Source organism: Gymnoscopelus braueri (assembly GCF_963280865.1).
Source record: "Gymnoscopelus braueri genome assembly, chromosome: 19".
Lineage (NCBI taxonomy): Eukaryota > Metazoa > Chordata > Actinopteri > Myctophiformes > Myctophidae > Gymnoscopelus > Gymnoscopelus braueri.
The window spans coordinates 41377305-41403084 of record NC_137621.1 but is presented as its reverse complement, the minus strand read 5'-3'; the positions used below and the strand labels follow the sequence as shown (position 1 = coordinate 41403084).

At 40.4% G+C, this 25780-nt stretch overlaps 1 protein-coding gene across 1 annotated transcript in view; it reads left to right on the top strand.

Moving 5' to 3' along the window:
* Window positions 1-1172: 1172 nt before the first annotated feature.
* The window catches only part of babam2 (BRISC and BRCA1 A complex member 2), a 122765-nt gene continuing 98157 nt past the window's right edge, over window positions 1173-25780 (top strand). The window contains exons 1-4 of the mRNA XM_080414938.1: window positions 1173-1258; window positions 3264-3419; window positions 4674-4750; window positions 16486-16580. Of these exons, the coding sequence (XP_080271064.1) occupies window positions 3283-3419; window positions 4674-4750; window positions 16486-16580 (309 nt within the window). The 5' untranslated portion in view covers window positions 1173-1258; window positions 3264-3282. The remainder of the gene's footprint in view (window positions 1259-3263; window positions 3420-4673; window positions 4751-16485; window positions 16581-25780) is intronic.

Here is a 25780-nt window from a genome sequence, read left to right as displayed (position 1 = left end):
GTGTCACTCTCCACCCTAGTGACGATGACAGCTGGGTGACCTGGTACCGCCGGGACACATTGCTACATCACACAGCGTCATGGATGAACTTCAACCTGGTGTTTGCACTTTGTCCATTTACATACATCTACATAAACGTTCACATTTCAAATATAAAGTGTGTACCCTATGGCCACGGATGTTACAATTATGTTCGGACCCACAGAAGTACCTGTATGTTTTGTATTGTTCAATTAAAAGCATTTTAATCCAATTGGTGGTCATTTTCTTATAGAGATATAATGTATCAGAGTGCAATACACCTCCCAACCGGTAGGACCACGTAGTTGAACGCATATGAGAAAATACGGAAAAAATGGCCACCGATTGAATTACAATGCATAATATTGAATAATATGGAAGATACGGGTACTTTTGAGGGACCGTACATAATTAAAGCATCCGTGGCCATAAGGTAAGTGATTTATATTTGAAATTTGAACGTTTATGTAGATGCACGGACCGTAAATGGAGGAAGTGCAAACACTATGTTGAAGTTCATACATGACTGTCATGATATGACAGTCATGTTTCAGGGCTATATATCACACCAAAGCGAAAGCGATATACTTCATATTTTTTATATATATATACATTTTTATACATCGAGGATATACATAAATACGTGCTACAGTGGTAAAATATCATCAAGAAAGAACTGTGGGACAAACATTTATATTTTATTTATCAACAGGCATCACACAAACCGCCTATACTCAGTGTTGCCATGTCGGCTTATTATAAGCGACTTTGGGCTACTGTCTCTGTAAAGTCGCTTGTAAATATTGGTAGTTGCGGGTTGCGTTTTTTGGGGGGCTTGTTACTTGCTTATTTAGGCTTGTTTCACTATTCTTTATTATTATTTAAACCAGTGGTTCTCAAATATTTTCATGAAAATGTTTTGTGCCAAGGGAGCATTTGAGTTGTTAGAATGTTTCAAAAAACAATCCAAACATTCCACATTTTATTGCAAGAGTTTTTGAAAATAGCCGATCTACAAGCTCACAACGCGCTGATAAAGTGCTCAAGTGGCCTGACAAGTTTCTTCTTTTGGGCTTGTTTTCCTAGACCCGGTTGCTTATTTCTCTCACAAAACCTGGCAACGTTGGCCGTGGTCCCCCAGAAGGACCCAAAAAACATGGACCCGGAAGTGTTGGAAGAATGAAGTAAACAGTGGAGCTGGACGCTGGTCTATGTTGATGTTTTCTACTCTTAACAGGTAGAATATAAAGCCATTATAAAGCCCTTTTCATACTTAAATGGCAGTTAATGAAGTCGATGTTTGACTCACCTTAAAAGTGAAAGAACCTGCTACGTCATAATAACACAATACCTTGATAACAGTGGCTAACGTTAGCAGGCTCACGAACATTGACACAGTGCATGGCCTATAGTTACACCATTTCATTTCATTATTATTACATTGTTATCATTGTTTAAAGTTTGATTAGCTGCAAGACTTCAACATGTGCATGTCATGATTATGTGTGCTTCCAGTGTATTAGTGTCCCTGTACTGTGTGTGTATGAGAGGGAGGGATGAGGGAGAGAGAGAGAGAGATGAGAGGGAGGGAGGGATGGATGAGAGAGAGAGAGAGAGAGAGAGAGATGAGAGGGAGGGATGAGGGAGAGAGATGAGAGGGAGGTTAGAGGGAGAGAGAGAGATGAGAGGGAGGGATGAGGGAGAGAGATGAGAGGGAGGGATGAGAGAGAGAGATGAGAGGGAGGGATGAGAGGGAGAGAGATGAGAGGGAGGGATGAGAGGGAGGGAGAGAGAGAGAGATGAGAGGGAGGGATGAGAGAGAGAGAGAGATGAGAGGGAGGGATGAGGATGAGAGGGAGGGATGAGGGAGAGAGATGAGATGGAGGGATGAGAGAGAGAGAGAGATGAGAGGGAGGGATGAGGGAGAGAGAGAGAGAGAGAGAGAGAGAGAGAGAGAGAGAGAGAGAGAGAGAGAGAGAGAGAGAGAGAGAGAGAGAGAAACAGAGAGAGATGAGAGGGAGGGATGAGGGAGAGAGAGAGAGAGAGAGAGAGAGAGAGATGAGAGGGAGGGATGAGGGAGAGAGGGAGAGAGAGAGAGAGAGAGAGAGAGAGAGAGAGAGAGAGAGAGAGAGAGAGAGAGAGAGAGAGAGAGATGAGAGGGAGGGAGGGAGGGAGAGAGATGAGAGGGAGGGATGAGGGAGGGAGGGAGAGAGAAAGAGAGAGAAAGAGAGAGATGAGAGGGAGGGATGAGAGAGAGAGAGAGAGAGAGAGAGAGAGAGAGAGAGAGAGAGAGAGAGAGAGAGAGAGAGAGAGAGAGAGAGAGAGAGAGAGAGAGAGATGAGAGCAGTGATGAGCTGTGAATTTTTTAGCTAGGGGGGCTCTATTTTATATATATATGTAATATAATAATAATCTTTATTTGTATAGCACCTTTTAAAAACAAGTTTACAAAGTGCTTCACAACACAACCCACAACAGACAGTGTGGGGAAAGCAAAACAGAAAAACAAGACACAGACAGTTCAATTAAAAACAAATACAACAGCAAAAAAGCAGAAAACAACACTAGAGACCATACAATGGAGTCCTCAGATGGGTATTAGTGCTCTAGTTAAAAGCCATTCTAAAAAAGTGTGCCAAAAAAGAAATTTCAACTCAATCGAAAATCGGCGATCGAAAACCGGCGAAAGTGGCCGTTTTCAAGATGTTTTGGCCATTATCTCTGGAACAGAAGGTATTTGGGTTTTCTTGGGGAGCCGAGATCTTAGTTGGGCAGGCGGCCGCCTGCCCTGCCTCTACAGTGGGTGCGCCACTGCCCAGCAATGACCCATATTAAATGTTAAAGGGACAGTTCACCCCCAAAATGACTTATTTTCTCTGGATTAGTCACCCCATGGAGACTTGAATTCATGGATATTTTTGTTGTTTTTGTCGCATTCCTAAGCCAATAATTTGATGACCGGCAGACCGGTAGGAGACACAAAGAGTCTCCTTTGTGTCTCCTACCGGAACCGCTACCTACCGGTCTGCTGGTCATCAAATTATTGTCTAAGGAATGCGACAAAAAAAAAATATATATCCATGAATTCAAGTCTCCATGGGGTGACTAATCCATAGAAAAAAATATTATTTTGGGTGAACTTTCCCTTTAAGCCAGGAATGAAGAGGACTTCATGCTTGCTTTAAACCCCAAACATTCTCATTGATTCAAGTGATCGGGGTCGTTTTCTTGTCTCTCCACAGAACCTCGAGTGTGTAAAAAATGAACAACATGTCCCCTGAGGTGGCTCTGCACCGTATCGCACCGGAGCTGCGTCCCCTCCTGTGCAGCGTGGTGCGGAATGGACGCGTGGGCCTCGACTCCACCAACTGTCTCCGGGTCACAGACCTAAAGACGGGGTGAGTTTGGAATGTTGTGTGCGCCAGCCATAAGCTCCTGTGAAGCATGCTGGACTACATTGCATATCGCTACATTTAAGCATGCTGGACTACATTGCATATCGCTACATTTAAGCATGCTGGACTACATTGCATATCGCTACATTTAAGCATGCTGGACTACATTGCATATCGCTACATTTAAGCATGCTGGACTACATTGCATATCGCTACATTTAAGCATGCTGGACTACATTGCATATGGCTACATTTAAGCATGCTGGACTACATTGCATATCGCTACATTTAAGCATGCTGGACTACATTGTATATCGCTACATTTAAGCATGCTGGACTACATTGCATATCGCTACATTTAAGCATGCTGGACTACATTGCATATCGCTACCTTTGTAATGAGAGATGGGACGCAGTGGCCTGTCTTTGAATTTGCACACTAATTGATGTAATGTTTTGTTCTTAAAGTGTTGTGAGTGAGTCTGTGACACCTGGCAGAATGCTAAGATGAAGAGGCCTAGAACAGTGGTTTTCAAAGTGGGGTCCGGGGACCCCCAGGGGTCCTTGAGGGTGTTCCGGGGGTTCCCCAGCCAAATGAATAGTTAGGAAGTAAATTGGCCCTTATGGGTCTGTAACTCTGAGAGTGTACAAATGGAACCAAATGGACCCTAACGGATGATGATAGATACTACAGTGTAGTTTGGGACCCACAAGAAATTGAAATGGTTGAGTTCCCTGCCTGGCATATCTTTTCAATGGCGGTCCGTGGGCTAATATGTTTCAATTAGGGGGTCCTTGACGCGAGGAAGTTTGAAAACCACTGGCTTAGAACACAGTAATAGTAAAATGATGACAGTAATATAATAATAATAATAATAATAATAATAATGATATTGGTCTGCACACTCCTTTGCAGTATTTGTCACTGTATATTTTGCGTATAGTGTGAAATGTGGTATCTGCATTGAACCCAACCTAAGTATCAGGAGCAGTGGGCGCTACAGGGGCAGCGCCTCTGGGAGCAGGTAGGGGGTTAGTGTCTTGCTCAGGGACACTTTTGACACGTAGACCGAGGCCAGCCCAGGACGCGAATCGGGAGGGGACCTTCTATTTCCCAGGCGGCCTCTCTTACCGTTCAGTCTCTACCCACCCAGCTATGGCCGCCCCCCAGGAATAATGTCATTGGCGTTGGCATTGCTGAATGAATATCATCACTTTGAACGTGAGATATGACTCTCCTTTCATCTCTGTTCTCAGATGCACCTCTCTTACCCCTAGTCCATGCTGCGATCGCTTCAAGCTTCATATTCCCTATGCTGGAGAAACCCTGAAATGTGAGTAATATTAAACACTTTTGCTTTTATTTACAAACCTTTTGATGCTTGAAATGCAGCCACATACCTGCCTCCACCACGTGCAGGCTGTTGCTGTAGAACTGACTCGATTTGTGACAACCGCTAGTGTCAACATCGCTGAAGTCAACAGCAGACGAAAAATGTTAGTTGACTACCTTTTTTTTGGGGGGGAAGAAAACGAAATAATAACTAAGCTGTGATGACAAAAACTATGACTAAATATGACGAAATATTGACAATTTCGTCAACAAATGAAAACTAGGCGGAAATGTTAGGGTGAGACTAGTGGAGAAGAGATCCAGTAGAACTAAGACAAGTCATTTTATGTTTTGTCTGTGTGTGGGACGGGAGTCATGCTCCGACGCGTTGTTTGCTTGTAAATCGACTATTTTCGGCACACGGCTAAGTATAAATCGGGCATTACGACGCCATCAAGACCTGCCAAAATGCATTTTAGTCGACATTTAAATCAACTGTAGATTTAGTTGACTAAAATTTAACTAAAATTAAAAACATTTCATATGACTGAAATCTGACTAAAACTAAATGGAATTATATTCAAAAGTACTATGACTAAAAGTAAATCAAAATTTGCTGTCAAAATTAACACTGGTCAGCAGTATTTATCATTGTTTCTGTATGCAAAATCTAGTTTACCAACCAGTCACAAAGTAGCTGAGATATGCTGATGAAACAGAATCCAGCTCAGCCTGAGAACAGTGTCTGTCCTTGTGTGCTGTCCCCTCATTCAGTCATAAGGGCACTTGTTTCCCTAACTGGCTACTTCCCATTGGTAATGACCAGTGGTGTAAAGTAACTAAGTACATTTACTCAAGTACTATACTTAAGTACAATTTTGAGGTATTTTTTACTTTACTGGAGTGTTCCAATATTCTGTACTTTTACTTCTACTCCACTACATCTCAGAGGCAAATATTGTACTTTTACTCCACTACAATTATTTGAAAACTTTAGTTACTAGTTACTTTGCAGATATAAATGATTATGTTATAAAACATACATTAACCACTTTAGCGATATTTTAAACATAGGCTATTTGAAAATAGCCGATCTACAAGCTCACAACGCGTCGCACCGCGACGCGTTGTGAGTTTGTAGATCTGCTATTTTCAAACATTTTAGTACTTTTACTTTTGGTACTTAAAATACATTTTGATACCAATACTTTTGTACTTTCACTCAAGTACCTTTTTTTTGCAGTATTGATACTTTTACTCAAGTAAAACATTTGAGTACTTTTTCCACCACTGGTAATGAAACTAGCTGGCTCATTGGAAGAATAAAAAAAACAACCAGGAAATATTCAGTTGTCCATCCACTGCAGGCTTCTGCTTCTAATACTTTCACTGTCTCATTCACAAAGTGAGAGTGAGGGCTCTCCCTGTGACAAAAGGGAGATTGACGGAAGTGGTTCAGGAGGCAGAGCGGCTTTCTATGAGTCGGAAGTGCCGCGCTATGAGGTTGTAGATCTGCTATTCTTTGAAAAATCGTGAAAATGTGTGCAAATCTTTTAATATATATATTTTTTAAAGAGAACATTTTTAATTCAAATCTTTGCTTCTGGGGGTCCCTGGAACAAAATATTTTCAGATGGGGGTCCGCGGCCAAATACATATCATTTTGGGGGTCCTTGACATGAAAAAGTTTGAGAACCACTGATATTATAGCAACCATACATTTAAAAAAAAAAACTGTTAGGATTTAGAAGACATTTGTAGAATCCCCCATTCGAGTTACAAATGTTCGCTTTAAAGCATATAGATTTTCATAGATTTGCACACATTTTCACGATTTGTCTAAAATAGCAGATCTACAAGCTCATAGTGTGGCACTCGGTGCCGCGCTATGAGCTTGTAGATCTGCTATTTTTGAATAGCCAAAGAAATCTAAAGAATCCCAAAGAATGGGTGATCTAAGACAAGTAATGCACGTTTTGAAGTGCTTTGAATAAAGGCGCTATATAGAAATGCAGAATATTTACGAAGGAGAGTGACAACAACAAACACAGTGTAGCGTTTACTTTGACTTTGGATGCTGTTTGCTGATGATTAGAGCTCCCATGTTTATACAGCATATCTCAGGCGCAAAATATGATTTGTTTAACTTTTGAGCAGCTACACGTGATAAAAAAAACAAAAAAACATGGTGTTGTTTTTGTGACTCACTCCATTACTGGAATGGTGCCTCGTTTGTGATTGAAGTCCCACATCTAAGACTTTTGGCTGCGTGAGCTTTAGCTCCTAAACGTCAAAGGCCACAGCATGTTAGGAAGTAATTATTATCTCGCTGGAGAATGATTTTAATTTGGTGTTTCTGGAATCATAGTGAATCATGAGACCTGCTGTGAAACACACACACACACACACACACACACACACACACACACACACACACACACACACACACACACACACACACACACACACACACACACACAGGCGCACACACACACACACACACACACACACACACACACACACACACACACACACACACACACACACACACACACACACACACACACACACACACACACACAAACACACACACAGTGTTGGAAAGTAACTAAGTACATTTACCTAAGTACTGTACTTAAGTACATATTTGAGGTATTTGTACTTTACTTGAGTATATCCAATTTCCAATACTTTTACTTCTACTCCACTACATCTCAGAGGCAAATATTGTACTTTTACTCCACTACAATTATTTGAAAACTTGAGTTACTAGTTACTTTTCATATATAAATTACTATATTATAAAACATACATTAACCACTTTAGCCCTATTTTATACATAGGCTGTTTGAAAATAGCCGATCTACAAGCTCACAACGTGTCGCATCGCGATGCGTTGTAAGCTTGTAGATCTGCTATTTTAAAACATTTTAGTGCTTTTACTTTTGGTACTTTAAGTAAGTTTTGATTAATTTTGTACTTTCACTCAAGTAAATTTAGAATTTTGGACTTTTACTTGTAACAGAGTATTTCTGTATTGCAGTATTGATACTTTTACTTGAGTAAAGAATTTGAGTACTTTTTCCGCCACTGCGCGCACACACACACACACACACACATGCACACGCACACGCACACGCACGCACACACACACACACACACACACACACACACACACACACACACACACACACACACACACACACACACACACACACACACACACACACACACCCTGTAGCAATATTGTATGTTTGCCATTTTTTGTTTCATCATAGCAGTACATAAAGCAGGTCATTGTAACTAACTGGTTGGGTGTATTTATCAGCTGACTTGAGTAGGCAAAGATCTACAGAACCTTGGGTGTACCTCTGTCAGAGGTGATAAATGACATGACGAATAGACAAATTCAGCTGATGCGTATATGGGTCATGCCAGGTCATTACGCACAAAGAAAACAGAATCTAAACTATTCACAAACTAAAACTATTAACAGTGGTGGGCCCCTTTATTTTTATTCACCTTTTTATTGAACCTCCATTGGCAGTGTCTTCTACTACTAAACAGTGGTGGAAAAATTACTTTTTTTTTTGCAATGTAGAAATACTAAATACAAGTCCGGAATTCTAAGTTTACTTGAGTAAAAGTACAAAAGTATTGGTATCAAAATGTACGTAAAGTACCAAAAGTAGACAGTACTCATTATGCAGAATGTCTCAAAAAATTGTACTTAAGTACAGTACTTGAGTAAATGTACTTAGTTACTTTTCACCACTGCTACTGAATGACAATATTTCAAAGATAGCTGAAGAAAGGAGAGCTGGATTGGAAAAACAGGTTTTTGTTCTGTGTGTGTTGAAAATACTGATCACCAAGTCATTTGAACAGATGTCTATTCATTTCAGATTGCAGCAGCATACACGGAAATTGAAGCTTGTATGTGCAGGTGTAAAAACATTCAGCGAGGGAAAAAAAAGTTGTAAATACAATGTTACTCCAGCTCATTTGGCATTCCTTGCCTTTTTAAAAAGCTCTTAGATCTTTCCACATAAGATGACATTAGTATGCTCATGAGTGTTTCGGGGGAAAATTACATGATTTACGTCACATCTTGTAGTAAAGTAATTAGGGCCTGGCAGCTGTCATCTGCTGACATCTGCTTGTTTGCCATTGTTTTCCTTTTCTTCTACGAGGAACTGTGCCTTCCCGTGGCATGAAAATAAACAAGGCCTTGCACACCTATGCCAAACTTCCTCATCTGGCATTTGTGGAGCAATCAATCTTTTATGAAACGTAAATTACTGACGTCTCTAAGTGAAGTCTTGATGAAGCACAAACACTTTCTCAGAATTTTGTCGTGATAACTGAAATTTGACACTAGTTTGAAATCTGCCTTTTCAGGCAATCCCTGATGATTGCCCAAGTCATAGTGAAGCCATCAGTGGTTTCTCACTTGGCAGAGACCTCAACATGATCATGACTTGCCTTTTAGTGTCTGAGGTTGTGAGTTCAAGACGCTGGCAATGCAGAATGACTTATATCTACTCAGCCATCTTCTTCTTCTCCTTCTCCTCCTCCCCCTCCTTAGCCTGGTAAACCCCCCCCCCCCCTTCCGGAAATCTCATTTGCATTTGATTTCAGGAATTGGTCTGGTCTGCAGACCTGTATGGGCAATTTGGCTGTGGCCGGGAGCTGGGCGATTAGTACCGTTGACTGACAACCAGTCAATCAGCAGTTCGTTCCCCTTCAGCCAATCAGCAGTTTGTTTTCCCCACCACCAGCCAATGTGACGCAAGGGAACTTTTGAGAGGGCCACGCCGAACATAGGTTGCTTTATTCTGCTTAAATAGGCTCTGTCATGATTAACTGACCACATATATGAAGTTAAACAACTAAATTATATCCGAACGGTATCTTAAAAGTAAATTCTGTGCCTCAAAAAATAAGTTTGAGAGCGTTTTCAAGTTTTAAAACCGAAACCAAAACAGCGGACAGAATTTCAATGGCGTCCGTCCCCATTTCGGTCGGCTGCACTCGGCTCCATTCGGGTTCACTCGGGTCCCACACCTGATTGGCCTACCTCCGCTGTCAATCACAGAACAATGAGCGAGGACGCTGATTGGAGAGTTCATGTTATGAACTCCGCAGAAACGCCCAGACAGCCCTGCAGGCCAGACTCACTCCTGATATCAAATGAGAAATGAGATTTTTCCGGAGGGAGGGGTTTACCAGGCTACCCCCTCCTCATACTCCTCCTCCTTCTTCATTCCTCCTCCTCCAATCAGGAAATCCGCCTTTCCATGCATGAAAATAACACTTTGCACTCAGGGCCAGTCTTATGTCATACCTTCTGAACTGGCATTGTGGGCTAATGGTTCTGATAGTGGCGCTACAGCAACCGTCTAAAGCTTAGCTTTTGCATGGTCGTGTGTTTCATCCAATCACTACAATAGCGTTCCGGGGCTGAATGTCATGATGCTCTAACTCTCAACTAATGGTTCATGAAACGCATCATAAGAGAGCTTGTGTTCTCTCTCTCTCTCTCTCTCTGAACTGTCCACAGCCCTCCTCTGAGACACAAGTAGACAGAAATTGTGTCATCTTATAGTGAGCATTAGTGAGGACCAATTATATGAAGATAGGCTGAAAATCTGTGAAGTGGTCCTTTAACATGCCATCTCCGTGAATTTGCAGCTAGTTTTGAGTGGATTCTGACCACACCCAAAAAACAATGTTTTCCATCTCCATCCATTAGCTTTTACACAGTCTTATGTTTCATTCAATCACGCAAGAGTGTCCCGGGTTTATGATGCTCTGACCGGTCAGGTACTCCCGTAACAAAAACCTTTCATTCATACAAACATAGAAACACTTGTAACCATGTCAGCCTGCTTTTTCACTACTCTTATGATTTCTCTGGGTATACAGTAGCTCAACATGATCATGATCATGATCATGATCATGACATTCTTTCTTTCTTTCTTTCTTTCTTTCTTCTCATCTCTCCTGCTCTGACTCTACCTCTGCCCTAGCCTGGGACCAGACGAATCTGCCGGTGAAAAAAAAAAAATTGCCCTCTGCGATTTGGGTCTGGCACCGCTCCATTGTGAATCCATTTCCTGCTCCCGAAGTCTGGGGTGACCAATCAGGGCCCAGTATTCAAATATGGGAGACTGTAATTGGTAGCTGGTTGTAGGTCTAACCAATTGCGTCCAGAGCCATTCTTTTGATCCCGCCCACGTCCTCATAGAAGCACCAGACTCATATCCACACAGTGATACAGTCTGGCTACGCGAGGCTACCTCTGCCCTGTCTCCTCTCACTCAAACTACACAATGATGGAAACTATACCCACGTATTTCACCTGTAAACCTGCGATGTGACCGTAAAGCAAAGGTTGTGAGTTCTAGACCCTGGTGATGTAGATTAGAATGAACCACATCTTAATACCTGATCGGGCATTGTGCCGTGCGAATTAGAGACACTTGACTTCAAGGTTAAACCCATTAAGACCGGGAACGCATCTATGTAACCACTTTAACCATTATTTTTATACTATGGCTATTTTTGAAAAATCGTGAAAATTTGTGCAAATCTTTGAATATATATATATATATATTTAAAGGGAAACATTTTAAATGGTGGGGGGGGGGGGGTCCCTGTAGCAACATATTTTGAGATGGGTGTCCGCGACCAAATACATATAATTTTGGGGGTCCTTGACATGAAAAAGGTTTGGTTCCAGGGACCCCCAGAAGCAAAGATTTAAGAGTTAAAAATGTAGTTTAAAATATATAAACTACATTTATATATATTCAAAGATTTGCACACATTTTCAAATAGCAGATCTACAAGCTCGCTATGAGCTTGTAGATCTGCTATTTTTGAATAGCCAAAGTATAAAACAATGGTTGTAGCCTATAGCTAAAAATCTAAAATGACGCTGATGCGTTCCCCCGGTCTTAAAGGGTTAAATGACAATTTTGACCCAGACAGTTCTTCTGCTGATGAACCCTCCTGTGTTTCTCATTTGACTTCCTCCTCTTCCTAGTGTTCTACTTCCCCCTTCTTTCCTCCTCAAAATGCCCCGCGCTGACTCATTGCTGCGGAGCACCTATAATTATCATTACTAGAGCGTCACCGGTCCACTCGGGGAACGATGCCAGTTGGAAACGCATGCCCCAGTTATGGACGACCTATTGTAGAGCGTTGTCAGAGTACATATTGTACCCGTCTGTCTGTCTGTCTGTGTCCCTTGGGAGTTTAATAATACATTTTATTTGTAATTTAATACATTTTATTTGTAATTTAATACATTTTAATTGTAACGCACTTTAAATTTGAACCAAATCTCAAAGTGCTACATATTAAAACAAAAATAATAATAATGATAATAATAATAATAATAATAATTGTAATAATAATAATAATAATAAAACAGTGAAATGAATAAAATTCAGATCTAAGGTCAGCTATACACAGTTAAGAAGAAAAACAAAAACAAAACACACACATTGCATCACTGAGTTTGCATCTTTTACAGTAGGATTGACATTTTGCAGTTCTACAGGTACATAGCCTATATGCTATATTAGCCACGCGATGGGGTAACAACCGAACATTCTATTTGTCATCGATATGTTTGTTTGAATGTTCAACACTCACACAGCGGTGGTGGCACTGGCGGCAGACCCGGCAGGGAGCGAGGAAAAAAGTGCCATTGGCGTGGCATGCAGCGTCGCTTCTGATGTTATTTTACTGGTTGATGTACTTTCCTGTGATTTAGCCTGAGGAAGAGTGTTTGTTTAGTCAAGGATGCAAGGGCCCTAGGTTTTTTTTTCTTCACTTTTTTTTCAGTGGTGGAAAGTAACCAAGTACATATACATAAGTACTGTACTTAAGTACAATTTTGAGGTATTTGTACTTTACTGGCGTATTTCCCATTTTCAGTACTTTTACCTCTACTCCACTACATCCCAGAGGCAAATATTGTACTCCACTACAATTATTTGAAAACTTTATAGTTACTAGTTACTTTTTTGTTTACGATTATTATTACAAAACATACATTAACCACTTCAGCCCTATATACATTTCGGCCATTTGAAAATAGCCGATCTACAAGCTCACAATGCGTCGGGATGCGACGCATTGTGAGCTTGTAGATCGGCTATTTTCAAATTTCTATACATTTTATACATTTGAAAACTTGTGAAATGGGACATTCTGCATAATGAGTACTTTCTACATTTGTACTTTAAGTATAACTTTGATACCAATACTTTTGTACTTTTATTCAAGTAAACTTTTCAATTCCGGACTTTTACTTGTAACAGAGTATATTTCTTCTACATTGCAGTATTGGTACTTTTACTCAAGTCAAAAAATGTGAGTACTTTTTCCCACCACTGCTTTTTTTTCTCCCCCTTTTTTTTTTGCCAGTGTCTGGACCTGCCCGCCGATCGCGTGCAAGAGCATGGCACACACTGGCAGGGGAACCGTACTCCATTATTAGTGCACGCTAAGCCCCCCCCCCCCAACTCCACCTCACTACATCTGTGGTCGGGCGCTGCTGCACGCTGATTGGCGGTCGTTTACCGTTGTTCTCTTATTAGCTTGTTATTGACCAATTATTCAGTTCTCCAAATGCTCTGCCATTGTTTGTCGGCCTGATTGCTATGTAAGGTTAACCCCTTAAGACCCGGAGAAAGGACCCGTGTCGTTTTTTTTTTATTTCTTTGGGCTATTCAAAAATAGCAGATATACAAGCTTGTAGATCCGCTATTTTTGAAAAATCGTGAAAATGTGTGCAAATCTTTGAACATATATATATTTTTTTTAAAGCAAACATTTTTAACTCAAATCTTTGCTTCTGGGGGGATTCTACAAAATAATGTCTTCTAAATCCTACAGTTTTTTAGAAAAACGTATGTTTCTTTATCAGTGGTACAAACATTTTCATGTCAAGGACCCCCAAAATTATATATATTTGGCCGCTGCGGACCCCCATCTCAAAAGAAATGTTCCCTTTAAAAAAAAAAAAAACATTCAAATGTTCAAGATATTTCAAAAACAGCCACAAGCTTGCAGATCCGCTGTTTTTTTTTAACAGCCAACAAAATCTTAAAAATGACACGAACGCTTTCCCGGGTCTTAAAGGGTTAAAAAACGTGTACAAAGAACCCGATGCCAAGGCCTCCCATTTCCTTACAGCTCTCCCCCATGGGTTAGGGCTGAGCCCTGTGTACTGGACCCACATGTCTGACTGGCTTCCAGGCCCCCTTTGTAACAGATTTACAGCACATCCTCCTCTCTCCTCTCCTCTCCTCTCCTCTCCTCTCCTCTCCTCTCCTCTCCTCTCCTCTCCTCTCCTCTCCTCTCCTCTCCTCTCCTCTCCTCTCCTCTCTCCTTGTTTGACACTTTCCCCACTGGAAAAACACTGCCATATGTGTATGTTTGTCTCCTCTTGCTTGTCCCCGGCGCACACAACAGAACAGACAGAACAGAACAGCCTAGAATGGACAGAAATAGCATTGTGTAACATAATACATAACATTTCTTTTTTTTGAACATGGTGAACCAGGCCTTGATTTTCCATAGCTGCACACAGTGCCTCCGTGTGATAGGCTAGTGTGTTGTGTTGTGTTGTCTTGTCCTCGCCTGAGCCTATTCCATTTAACCCGTTAAGACCGGGAACGCGTCCTGTGTCATTTTTTTTTAGATTTCTTTGGCTATTCAAAAAATAGCAGATCTACAAGCTCGTAGCGCGTGCAAATGTTTGAATATATATATTTATATATTTTTTACTCAAATCTTTGCTTCTGGGGGATTCTACAAATGTCTTCTAAATCCTAACAGTTTTTTTTTTGAACGTACAGTATGTTGGTATATATATCAGTGGTTCTCAAACTTTTTCATGTCAAGGACCCCCAAAATTATATCTATTTGGCCGCGGACCCCCATCTGAAAATAAAAATATTTTAAGATTTGAGTCAAAAATTTATATATATATTAACTCATTCCCTGCCTAGAACGACTAAAACGACGTTTGTCCTTTAAGCCCCCTCTGCCAAGAACGACTAAAACGACTTTTAATTTTTTCTTATTTATTTATTTTTTTTTTAACCCAAAGACCAAGGAGATATGATTTGTTGAAGATCTAGACTCCCATCCACTTCCTTGTTAACTTAAAACTTAAACATTTTGTATCTCGGCTCCTGAGTACTTTTTTTTTTTAATTAAAAATCTCTGGCAGTGGGCAAACGCAAAAAAATAAAGTTCTGGCAGTGAATGAGTTAAAAGATTTTTACACATTTTCAAGACTTTTCAAAAATAGCAGATCTACAAGCTCATAGCGCGGCACTCATGAGCTTATAGATCTGCTATTTTTGAATAGCCCAAGAAATCTAAAAATGACACAGATGCGTTCCCGGTCTTAATGGGTTAACTATTGCATCAATGCTCGCTCGCTCACTGGCTTGAAAGAATAGCATCCTTTGCTATACCACTGTTTGCCAGTTTCATGAGTAGCTCCACTGGTTTGAGATTAATGTCTATCTTGGATTATTACTGTTGCCATGTAAAACAGTTATACTCTCTAACTCTAAACCCCCAGTTTGAGACGCATTAAAGGGATAGTTCACCCCCAAAATGACTTTTTCTCTATCGATGAGTCACCCCATGGAGACTTGAATTCATGGAGTTTTTTGTTTGTTTTAATTATATAATTTGATGACCGGCAGCGATTCCGGTAGGAGACACAAAGAGTCTCCTTTGTCTCTCCTACCGGAACCGCTGTTTTTTTTTTGGATGAACTACCCCTTTAGTCTCGGACCCCCATTTGATACAGTATTTATCTCTAGGACACCAGTGAGTCTACAATCCTGGGTGTCAATTTAACTCTGAGAGTGAATACATGGAACCAAGTGGGGCCGTAACGGAATTTCATTCATTCCAATTCTTACCCTCTTTTGAATTACACACCCGTAAGGGTTCATTTGGTTGGTAACTATCATCCCTTTAACTGGGGAACCCTTGGGGGTGCCGGGACCCCCGCGCTGACAACCAGCGATGTTAAAAGATTCTCTAGATCCCTGCAGAGCCAGGTTACACACAGCTCATCTTTAGCTTAATATGCAGTGGTGGAAGAAGTACTCACATTTTGTACTTAAGTAAAAGTACCAATGCCGCAATGTAGAAATACTCTGGTATAAATAAAAGTCCGGTATTCGAAACGCACTTGAGTAAAAGTACAAAAGTGTTCGCATTAAATTATGCTTAAGTACTGAAAGTAAAAGTACTCATTTTGCAGAACGTCCCATTTCAATCGTTTTGAAATGTATAAATATCATTTGAAAATAGCCGATCTACAAGCTCACAATGCGTCACATTGTGAGCTTGTAGATCGGCTATTTTCAAATGGCCGAAATGTACGTTGGGCTGAAGTGCTTAATGTATGTTTTGTAACAATAATCTACGTAGTAACTAGTAACTAGTGACAAAAGTTTTCAATTCATTGTAGTGGAGTAAAAGTACAATATTTGTATCTGAGATGTAGTGGAGTAGAAGTAAAAGTACTTTTGAATGCCAGATATGGTATGTTGTTTATGAGTACCAGTATTACATGCAATACTTGTTCAACAGAGGGTGCAAGATGCCTTTTTCCTCCCATGAGTTGTGTCTTTAGCGCAGGGCACCAATGTGAATTCTTTCCTTTCTTTTTTGTTTTCCTTGCAGGGGACATCATATTCAATACTCGGTATCCAGAGCTACCGCCAGACTTTATTTTCGGGGAGGACGCAGAGTTTCTACCTGAACCCGGAGAACTACCGGTGAGTTAGGTTATCTTTATTAACACGGCTTGGTTGAACGCTCGATTCCGATTGGTCAGTCACAGCATTCTGCGGTCTGTTATTTCTCGATGGAAGAAGAGTATAGGGAGACCGCCTCCATCTACTGCAGACGTATAGTTACGTTGTGTTATACTCTACCAGTGGTGGAAAGTAACTAAGTGCATGTACTCAAGTTCTGTACTTAAGTACAATATTGAGGTATTGTTTTACTTTAGTGTAGTATTTCTAATTTTCAATACTCCACTAAATATTGTACTTTTACGCCACTACAGTTAGTTGTGGAGTTTTGAGTTACTACAGTACTTACTTTAACTACTTTATAAAGTAGTTACTTTATAGATTTTGATTATTACAAAACCTACATTAACCACTTCAGCCCTATATATACTGTACATACTCTGGCTATTTGACTCATGTTGTTTGTAGATCGGCTATTTTGAAAATGATATTTATACATTTGCAAGCTTGAGAAATTAGACTTTGTGCATAATGAGTACTTTTACTTTTGGTACTTTAAGTACATTTTGATGCCAATACTTTTTTTTTAACTTTTACTCAAGTAAAATGTTCATGCAGGTCTTTTACTGCATGGAAATTCTTCCTTTACTAGATCTATTTCTACAATGCGGTATTGATACTTTTACTTGAGTGGAGAAAAAAAATGGTGTACTTCTTCCATCTCTGTACTCTACCATGCAGATCGGTTCAAATAATGTTGTATTCATTCGAATAAGCTTGCAGCTGGCGTATGGGTGTTTTACAATGAATTTATGTCCTCTCTGTTGCACAGGAAACAAATTTGCCATTGGGTTTGTCTTCTGTCATCCCCCCCCCCCACTTGTTAACACTGGAGTTTTTGTCAGTTTTGCAGTGCAACGTGATGCCATTTTGTGGTCTGAAAAATGTCAGACAGATGCTTCAAATTGCTGATGGTATAAATGCAGTGCACTGACGCTAGCAGCGAGAGGGAGACGAAATAGAGCCACATCCACTGTTGCCAAGAGCAAGGCAACTCGACCGGGAACGCATCTGTGTCATTTGAAGATTTCTTTGGGCTATTGGAAAATAGCAGATATACAAGCTCATAGCGCGGCACCGATGAGCTTGTATATCTGCTATTTTTGAATAATCTTGAATATTTGTGCAAATCTTTGTATATATATATATATATATCTCTGCTGTGGAGTTAGCTGGTTCCTGCCGGACAGCAACGATTGTATTTTTTTTTTTTAAAAGATATTTTTGGGGCTTTTTCTGCCTTTATTTGAGAGGAAAGTAGGCTGACAGGAAATGGGGGGTGGGGAGATGGTGGAGGTGACACGCAGCAAAGGCCGTCGGGATCGGGAGTCGAACCCGCGAGTGCCGCGACACACTGTTGGTCTGCGCCTGGACCGCTAGGCCAGCAGGCACCCTGAAAATATATATATATTTTTAAGCGAACATTTGTAACTCAAATCCTTGCCTCTGGAGGTACCTGGAACTAAACATTTTTTACAAATGTTCGCTTTAAAAAATATATATTCAAAGATTTGATCTGCTATTTTTGAATAGCCCAAAGAAATGTAAAATGACAGAGATGCGTTCCCGTATTGAATGGGTTAAGTGAACAGAGAGAGAAATGGACTGAGACTATTTGGGGTCTATTTGTACACTCTCTGAGTTACAACACTGAGGATTTTACTGTGTGGTTCACAACAAACCAGCACAATGGGGTGTGCTGGTCAATAACATTTTTACATTACATGCATATCTTTAGTTGTGTATCCCTCTTTACCTGGAACCGACCTGCCGTGATTATTTTCTTTCTTTTTCTTTAAATAAAGAGCAGAAACTAAGTCATGACTCAGTTACAAGCAAACTTATGCCAGCATGAGGGAGTTTGCGAAGAATGTTTTTGTAGAAAGATAGAGACAGTATCATAAAATACTGTCTCTATCAGCAACAGTATCATAAAACATTAAAGAATAAATGTGGTTGATCGAAAAGGTATAGGCTGAGAAGCTAAAATTTCATTTTGTTTAACATTATTTATTAATGTACCCTTTTGCTGAGTAGTACTACGGATCTCCACGGATCCAGGTTACGATTGTAATCCACTGTAGTCGATTCCATGGAGTGTTTAGCTGGAGATAAGAAAGTCCACCCTCAGATGTACACTTCTGACCGTGGACATCGACATATTATCAAACAAGCGCTTCTCCTCGCTGAGTGACTGAACAGTCTTGGGTCAAAAGTAAACATGCTATGAGCTTGTAGATCTGCTATTTTTGAAAAATCTTGTTAGGATGTTAGGATTTAGAAAACATTTTTAAGAATCGCCTCAGGTCTTAATGGGTTAAGTCTGATTTGTACTGTTGTTGCATGCCGCGAATAGCAGATGTACAAGCTCACAACGTGTCACATCCGTGAGCTTGTAGATCTGCTATTTAATGAGCACGACACTGGCACCCTTTTCACCTGTGAGGAGTTTCACCTGGAGGACGTAGCATAATGTGGAGGAATAACAGGCTAATCCTCTCAATATATGCTGTCATTTTTTGATTTTAGCTATAACCATTATTTCATACTTTGGCTATTCAAAAATAGCAGATCTACAAGCTCGTAGCGTGTGTGCCGCGCTACGAGCTTGTAGATCTGCTTTTTTTTTTTTTTATCGTGAAAATGTTGGCAAATCTTTGAATATATATGTATTATTCTTCAAGCGAATATCTTGCCCTGACCAAGCTGTTGCAGGAGTCACTGTAGCGCAGCAACAGATATGGCCCTCTCTCTCTGCCCAGCTTCCCACCTGCAAACACGGCCTGTTGTTTTCTTAGCCAACACCAAATACGTTTTAGTTTTAACCCATTTACTCATTCACTGCCAGACTTATTTCTGGCTGCGTTTACCCCACTGCCAGCCATTTTCCATTTTCTTACCTTTTTCAAGTAGTCACTAGGGGTGTGCCGATATATCGTCCCGCGATATATCGCGATACGTTTTCGTGACGATATGTATCGTTTTGAAGAAAAAAAGAAATTGTTTTTTTTTACAATAATAATAATCAGGCATGCAAACAGTCCCGAGGTGAAAAGGGTGACAACATGTTTTTTTTTTTTCGGGTCAGGTGTCACACTATTGCCCTATTTGGATTCAAAACGGCTATTGTAGCTGAAAAGCTACAAGTTCGCATATCTGAATAATTTAAAAACAGAATTATTTGTTTGCATTTGCTTTTTTTCTCCCCCATATATTTTTCATAATAAAAAAAGTGCGTATCGTATCGAAATCGTATCGAAGTTGTAAGCCAAATATCGTATCGTATCGTTTGGTGAAATTAGTGTATCGGCACACCCCTAGTAGTCGCAGAATATTTATCTCCATTATGATCGATCCCCTGATGGTTGCTAATCACTGAGGGTTATACGGTGTGGTTTCACAAATGTCAACGAGGTCATCGCGACCTCGTTGACATTAATTGTCTGCCTTTGAAAATAGCATGTCTTGACCAAAAATACATATAAAAAAAAAAGTACACAGGAGCCGAGACACAGCCTTTTTAAGTAATACGTTAACCAAGAGGTGAATGGAGCAGCAAATCTTCGGATCGTTTTTTTTCGTTCTTGGCAGTAAATGAGTTAAGACGCCGGGGAACACATCTGTGTCATTTTAAGATTTCTTTGGCTATTCAAAAATAGTATATCTACAAGCTCATAGCGTGGCACCGAGTGCCGCGCTCTGCTATTTTTGAATAGCCAAGGTATAAAATAATGGTTATTGAATAGACCTGAGGCATTTCTACGAATGCCTTCTAAATCAGTAGTTCTCAAACTTTTTCATGCCAAGGACCCCCAAATTGATATATATTTGGCCCGCGGACCCCCCATCTGAATATGTTTTGTGCCAGGGACCCCCAGAAGAGAAGATTTGTGTTAAAAAAAATCTAAATGATTCGAAATTTTTCGAACACTTTCCCGGTTTTAATGGGTTAAAGTGGACTTTTGCTTTACCCTTGAAATGTGAAAAAAAGATTGAGAAATGTGTTCAGCAGTTGGTTGTGTGAGCTGTGTCCGAGTTCAAAACGTGGTGTAGTCATAACTTCATACGTATTCCTTCATTCTGTCTTGCTTCCTGTCACACTAAAGACTGTGTGGGCAAACCGTATTAGGATACGACCAATTAAAATGTATTCATTGTAATTTTGTGCAACCCAATTAAGCATTTCGTTAGCAATCACACTCTTGAGGGCCATTTTATACGTCATTGCACAAGCGCGTTCCTCGATGAGAAATTATAGATTTTTTCAATTGAGAAATCAGTTGTTTTTCCTCGAGTGACGCGGCCGTGCGTCAAACTTTAAATGGAGGATTTATTTTTGATTGGGGTACCAGAGAAAAAAAACGCATTATAGGGCTGTCACGATTACAAATTTAAGTTGACGACTAATTGTCACTCAAATAAATGCGATTAAAGATTTTGGCATCGAACGTTGGAACATATGAATACTTTTTTTTTTCTGTTTTCCATTTAGGCTTCGTAATAAAAAGTTCCACGGTGCAGATATGACAACAAAAATATACTAAAAAAAGAATTGACATATTTAATAATTTCATACGTGTAAAAATTGCAGAAATAGCTGATCAACAAGCTTACAACGCGTCACAAGGTTGTGAGCTTGTAGATCTGCTATTTTTAATATTCGGAAATGTGGGGAAAAATTTCAACATTTTGACGATTATGCAAAAATAATTGCAACTAGAAAAAGTGCTCCTCGGAGCACAGGTCTCCGCCAGGTCAGGTAGGTTATTTTGGCCTCCTGGTGGCGCTATAGTAGGCCAATGTGAAAAGGGGGCCATTTATTCCTAGGCCGTGCACGGCAATCGGACACTGCATGCATGATTTGAGGCATTTTGTTCTAAAAATGTGTTTTGCTAAATTTGACCTGCTGGTGGCGCTATAACAGGGCAATGTTAAAAGGGTGGCATTTGTTCCTCAACGTAGTGCAAATGTGCATTAAAAGTTTCACCACAATCGGACGCTGCGTTCATGATTTGCGGCATTTTGTTCAAAACGGGCCACTCCTGCAAACATTACATGTCAATGTTAGCCAATCAGGATGGAATATGAAAAATCTAACAGATCCGTCTTGATCACATGACTATAGAGATCATGTGTACCGATTTGCGTGAAACTTTGATCAAATCTGAAGGCTTAATATAAAAAAATGTGTTTTACATAAGTCTGCCTCCTGGTGGCGCTATAAAATGCAAATGTGAAAAATGCAGGGCAAAGGTTTTTCCTTGGCCTCTAGAGAGTGTGCATACAAAGTTGTACACTGATCGGTGCAGTTATAGGTAAAAACACGAATCGGCCTGTTACAGCACCACCATGAGGCTGATTTGAACATTTTCAAATGGCATTTCTTCCTCGGCCTAATTGGAATGTGTGTGCAAAATTTCACGGAAATTGCATGCTGTGTTCATGATTTGAGGCATTTTGTTCGAAACGGATTACTCCTGCAAACTTTGGTGGCGCTATAAAAGGCCCATGTGAAAATTTTGGAGCAGAGGTTCTGCTCTGGCATCCAGGGAGTGTGTGTGCACAGTTTTGCTGCGATCAAGCCAACGGTGCCAGAGATTAGCTGTACACAAAATGACAGAATGACACACGGACACACACACACACACACACACACACACGGACGGACGGACAGACAGGGGGTAAAACATACTCTCCCGCCATGCCTTTCGGCCTGGCGGAGACAATTATCTGAAATAATTGCGACAGGCCGACGTATCAGATGGGGGGGTGGGGGGTCCGTGACCTTATGTACGTGAAACTGGGGGTCCTGGAAAATGAAAAGAAAAAAGCCTGAGAACCGCTGCTCTCTAACTGACACATGGACTCACAGTGAAACCCCACAACACACAGCCTTCGCCATGTGTCAAGTTTTCTGACAACCCCGAGACGCAGGCTTAGCTCAGAGACGGGGTGGAAAAGTCCAGGTGGACGTGTTTTTCGGGGGAGATGCTGAGCGACACAGACAAGGCACTCTCGGGGCCCATGGCGAAGGTGCCATTGTTGTTGTTGCTATTAGGCTACTATAGCGCTCGGTTGTCCACCACCGCGCTATTTTTAAAGCGGCCCTAGCACAGGGAAGTTAAATTCCCCTGCCTGTGTCAGAGTCTGGGAGACAGGAGGGGACTATGGCTCACCGTCTCATAAATCCAGCTGTGTGCACATAAGGGGAAGTACCTCAGTTTGAGCCAGCAGCTTGGCAGACCCCCGTTTGTTTATTCTATCGCTTCGCATTCTTCCTTTCTCTCGTCTTTCTGCTCGGGCCAGGCTTCACATATAACCCCCCCCCCCAGTGGTGGAAAGTAACTAAGTACATTTACTCAAGTACTCTACTTAAGTACAATTTTGAGATACTTTTTTTACTTTACTGGAGTATTTCCAATTGTCTATACTTTTACTTCTACTCCACTACATCTCAGAGTCAGAGGTAAATGTTGTACTTTTACTCCACTACAATTATATGAAAACTTTAGTTACTACCGTAGTTACTTTGCAAATTATTACATAATAAAACATACATTAACCACTTTAGCCCTATTTTATACCTAGGCGGTTTGAAAATAGCCGATCTACAAGCTCACAACGCGTCGCGATGCGACGCGTTGTGAGCTTGTAGATCTGCTATTTTCAAACATTTTAGTACTTTTACTTTTGGTACTTCAAGTGCATTTTGATACCAATACCTTTGTACTTTTACTCAAGTCCATTTTTAATTCCGGACTTTTACTTGTAACAGAGTACTTCTACATTGCAGTATCGATACTTTTACTCAAGTAAAACATTTGAGTACTTTTTCCACCACTGTCCTCCCCTCGCTTTCGTTCTCCTCTCCCCCTCACAGTTTTTCATGTTTTCTTCCCTCCTGCTCCTGTACATTTTCAGTAAGTCCGTCCCCCCTGGACTCTGTAAAAGACGTGCGTTCCCAATAGAATCCTTACTTTTCCCACCATAACACCACAGGAAACGCGGGGACAAGCGCTCCGTTTTACCAGCAACGAGCTGAGCCTCGTAAATGTAGAGTGACGGTGTGAGGTTGGAAGGAGCCGACGTGTAAAAAACGCGTTAACCACGTCCCTGTGTTTTCATGACCCTGATGATGCAGTGGTGGAAAAAGTACTCAAATGTTTTACTTAAGTAAAAGTATCAATACTGCAATGTAGAGGTACTCTGTTACAAGTAAAAGTCTGGAATTCAAAATGTACTTGAGTAAAAGTACAAAATAATTGGTATCAAAATGTACTTAAAGTACCAAAAGTAAAAGTACTAACATGTTTGAAAATAGCGGATCTACAAGCTCACGATGGGAAATTGTAGATCGGCTGTTTTCAAATGGCCTATGTATAAAATAGGGCTAAAGTGGTTAATGTGTGTTTTATAATGTAATAATTTATAGCTTATTGTAAGTCGCTTTGGATAAAAGTGTCTGCTAAATGACTGTAATGTAATGCAAAGTAACTAGTAACTTAAGTTTTCAAAGTGTGTGGAGTAAAAGTACAATATTAGTCTCTGAGATGTAGTGGAGTAGAAGTAAAATTACTGAAAATTGGAAATACTCCAGTAAAGTAAAAATACCTCAAAATTGTACTTACAGTAAGTACAGTTCTTGAGTAAATGTACTTAGTTACTTTCCACCACTGTGATCACTGAAGACCGGTTGGGACAGTGCAGTCATAATACTCTCTCTACCCAATAATATTTAACCACTTAAACCCCAGCATCCTTATTTTGAGGAAGACTTTGGCAGAAAATAGCCGATCAACAAGCTGTGAGCTTGTTGATCGGCTATTTTCTGTGAAAGCCTTTCCCCACAATAACAGAAAACAGAAAAGACACCAGCCCTGCGGGACTCCGGTCAACCATATTGGTTTAACCCATTAAGACCTGGGAGGGACGCATCTGTGTATATTGCAGACTTCTATATTGCAGTATTGATACTTTTACCTAAGTAAAAATGTGAGTCCTGTTTCACCACTGCCACACAGATTGGTCAAATAACATTTTATTCACTAAAATGTGTCATCTTGAAGCAAAAAGATAGGCATATACCTCGTAAAATACAACTAGCTAAATTCATCTGCGAAAAACGTTTGGCAATAAATAGTCCCTAAAGAGATTGAATTTGAGTGCATTGCAGAGGTGTAAAGTAACTAAGAACATTTTACTCTTGAAAACTTGTGAAATGGGACATTCTGCATAATGATTACTTTCTACTTTTGGTACTTTTAAGTACTTTTTGATACCAATACTTTTGTACTTTTACTTGAGTAAATTTAGAATTCTGGAATGACTTGAGTATTTCTACACTGCAGTATTGATACTTTTACTTAAAGGGATACTTCACTCTCGGGCCGGGGACACATTTAAAAAAAATATTAAAAATAAATGAAAAAAGTTATGGAAAATTCATGGCCCCCTCACACATTAGTAGGACACTGCGTGTTTTAACTTTTTTCATTTATTTTTAATATTTTTTTTAAATGTGTCCCCGGCCCGAGAGTGAAGTATCCCTTTAAGTAAAACTTTTGAGTACTTTTTCCACCACTGGTGCATTGTTATCACTCTGGGGCAACAAAAAAAAAACCAACAGATTTCAAGACCTTTTTTCTTTTTTGTGTGTGTGTGTGTGTCTAAGGTGGTAAACACATGGTCTAATTTTAGCTGGTCTCTCAGTGCCTAGCTGAATTCCTCATGTCTCAGCAACATGTTCCTCTTGTTTATAGCCGGCTAAAGGGTATCATTATAGCCTCCTCTGTTTGAGCCCAGTGTTTTTGGCCCTCTACTCAAAGGGGCTCGGCTGCAGGTTTGTTATCCATGTTTCTGTTTAGACAAGAGACATCCATCCCTGTTCTCTAACCCATCAAGACCGGGGAGGAAGCAGCCGTGTGATTTTTAAGACTACTTTTGGGCTATTAAAAAATAGCAGATCTACAAGCTCGTAGCGCGGCACCGAGTGCCGCGCTACGAGCTTTGTAGATCTGCTATTTTTTGGGGGGAAAATCGTGAACATTAAGTGCAAATCTTTGAAGATATATGTTTTTTTTAAAGCGAACATTTGTAACTCAAATCTTGTGTTCTGGGGGATTCTACAAATGTCTTCTAAATATCTTAACAGTTTTTTGAAA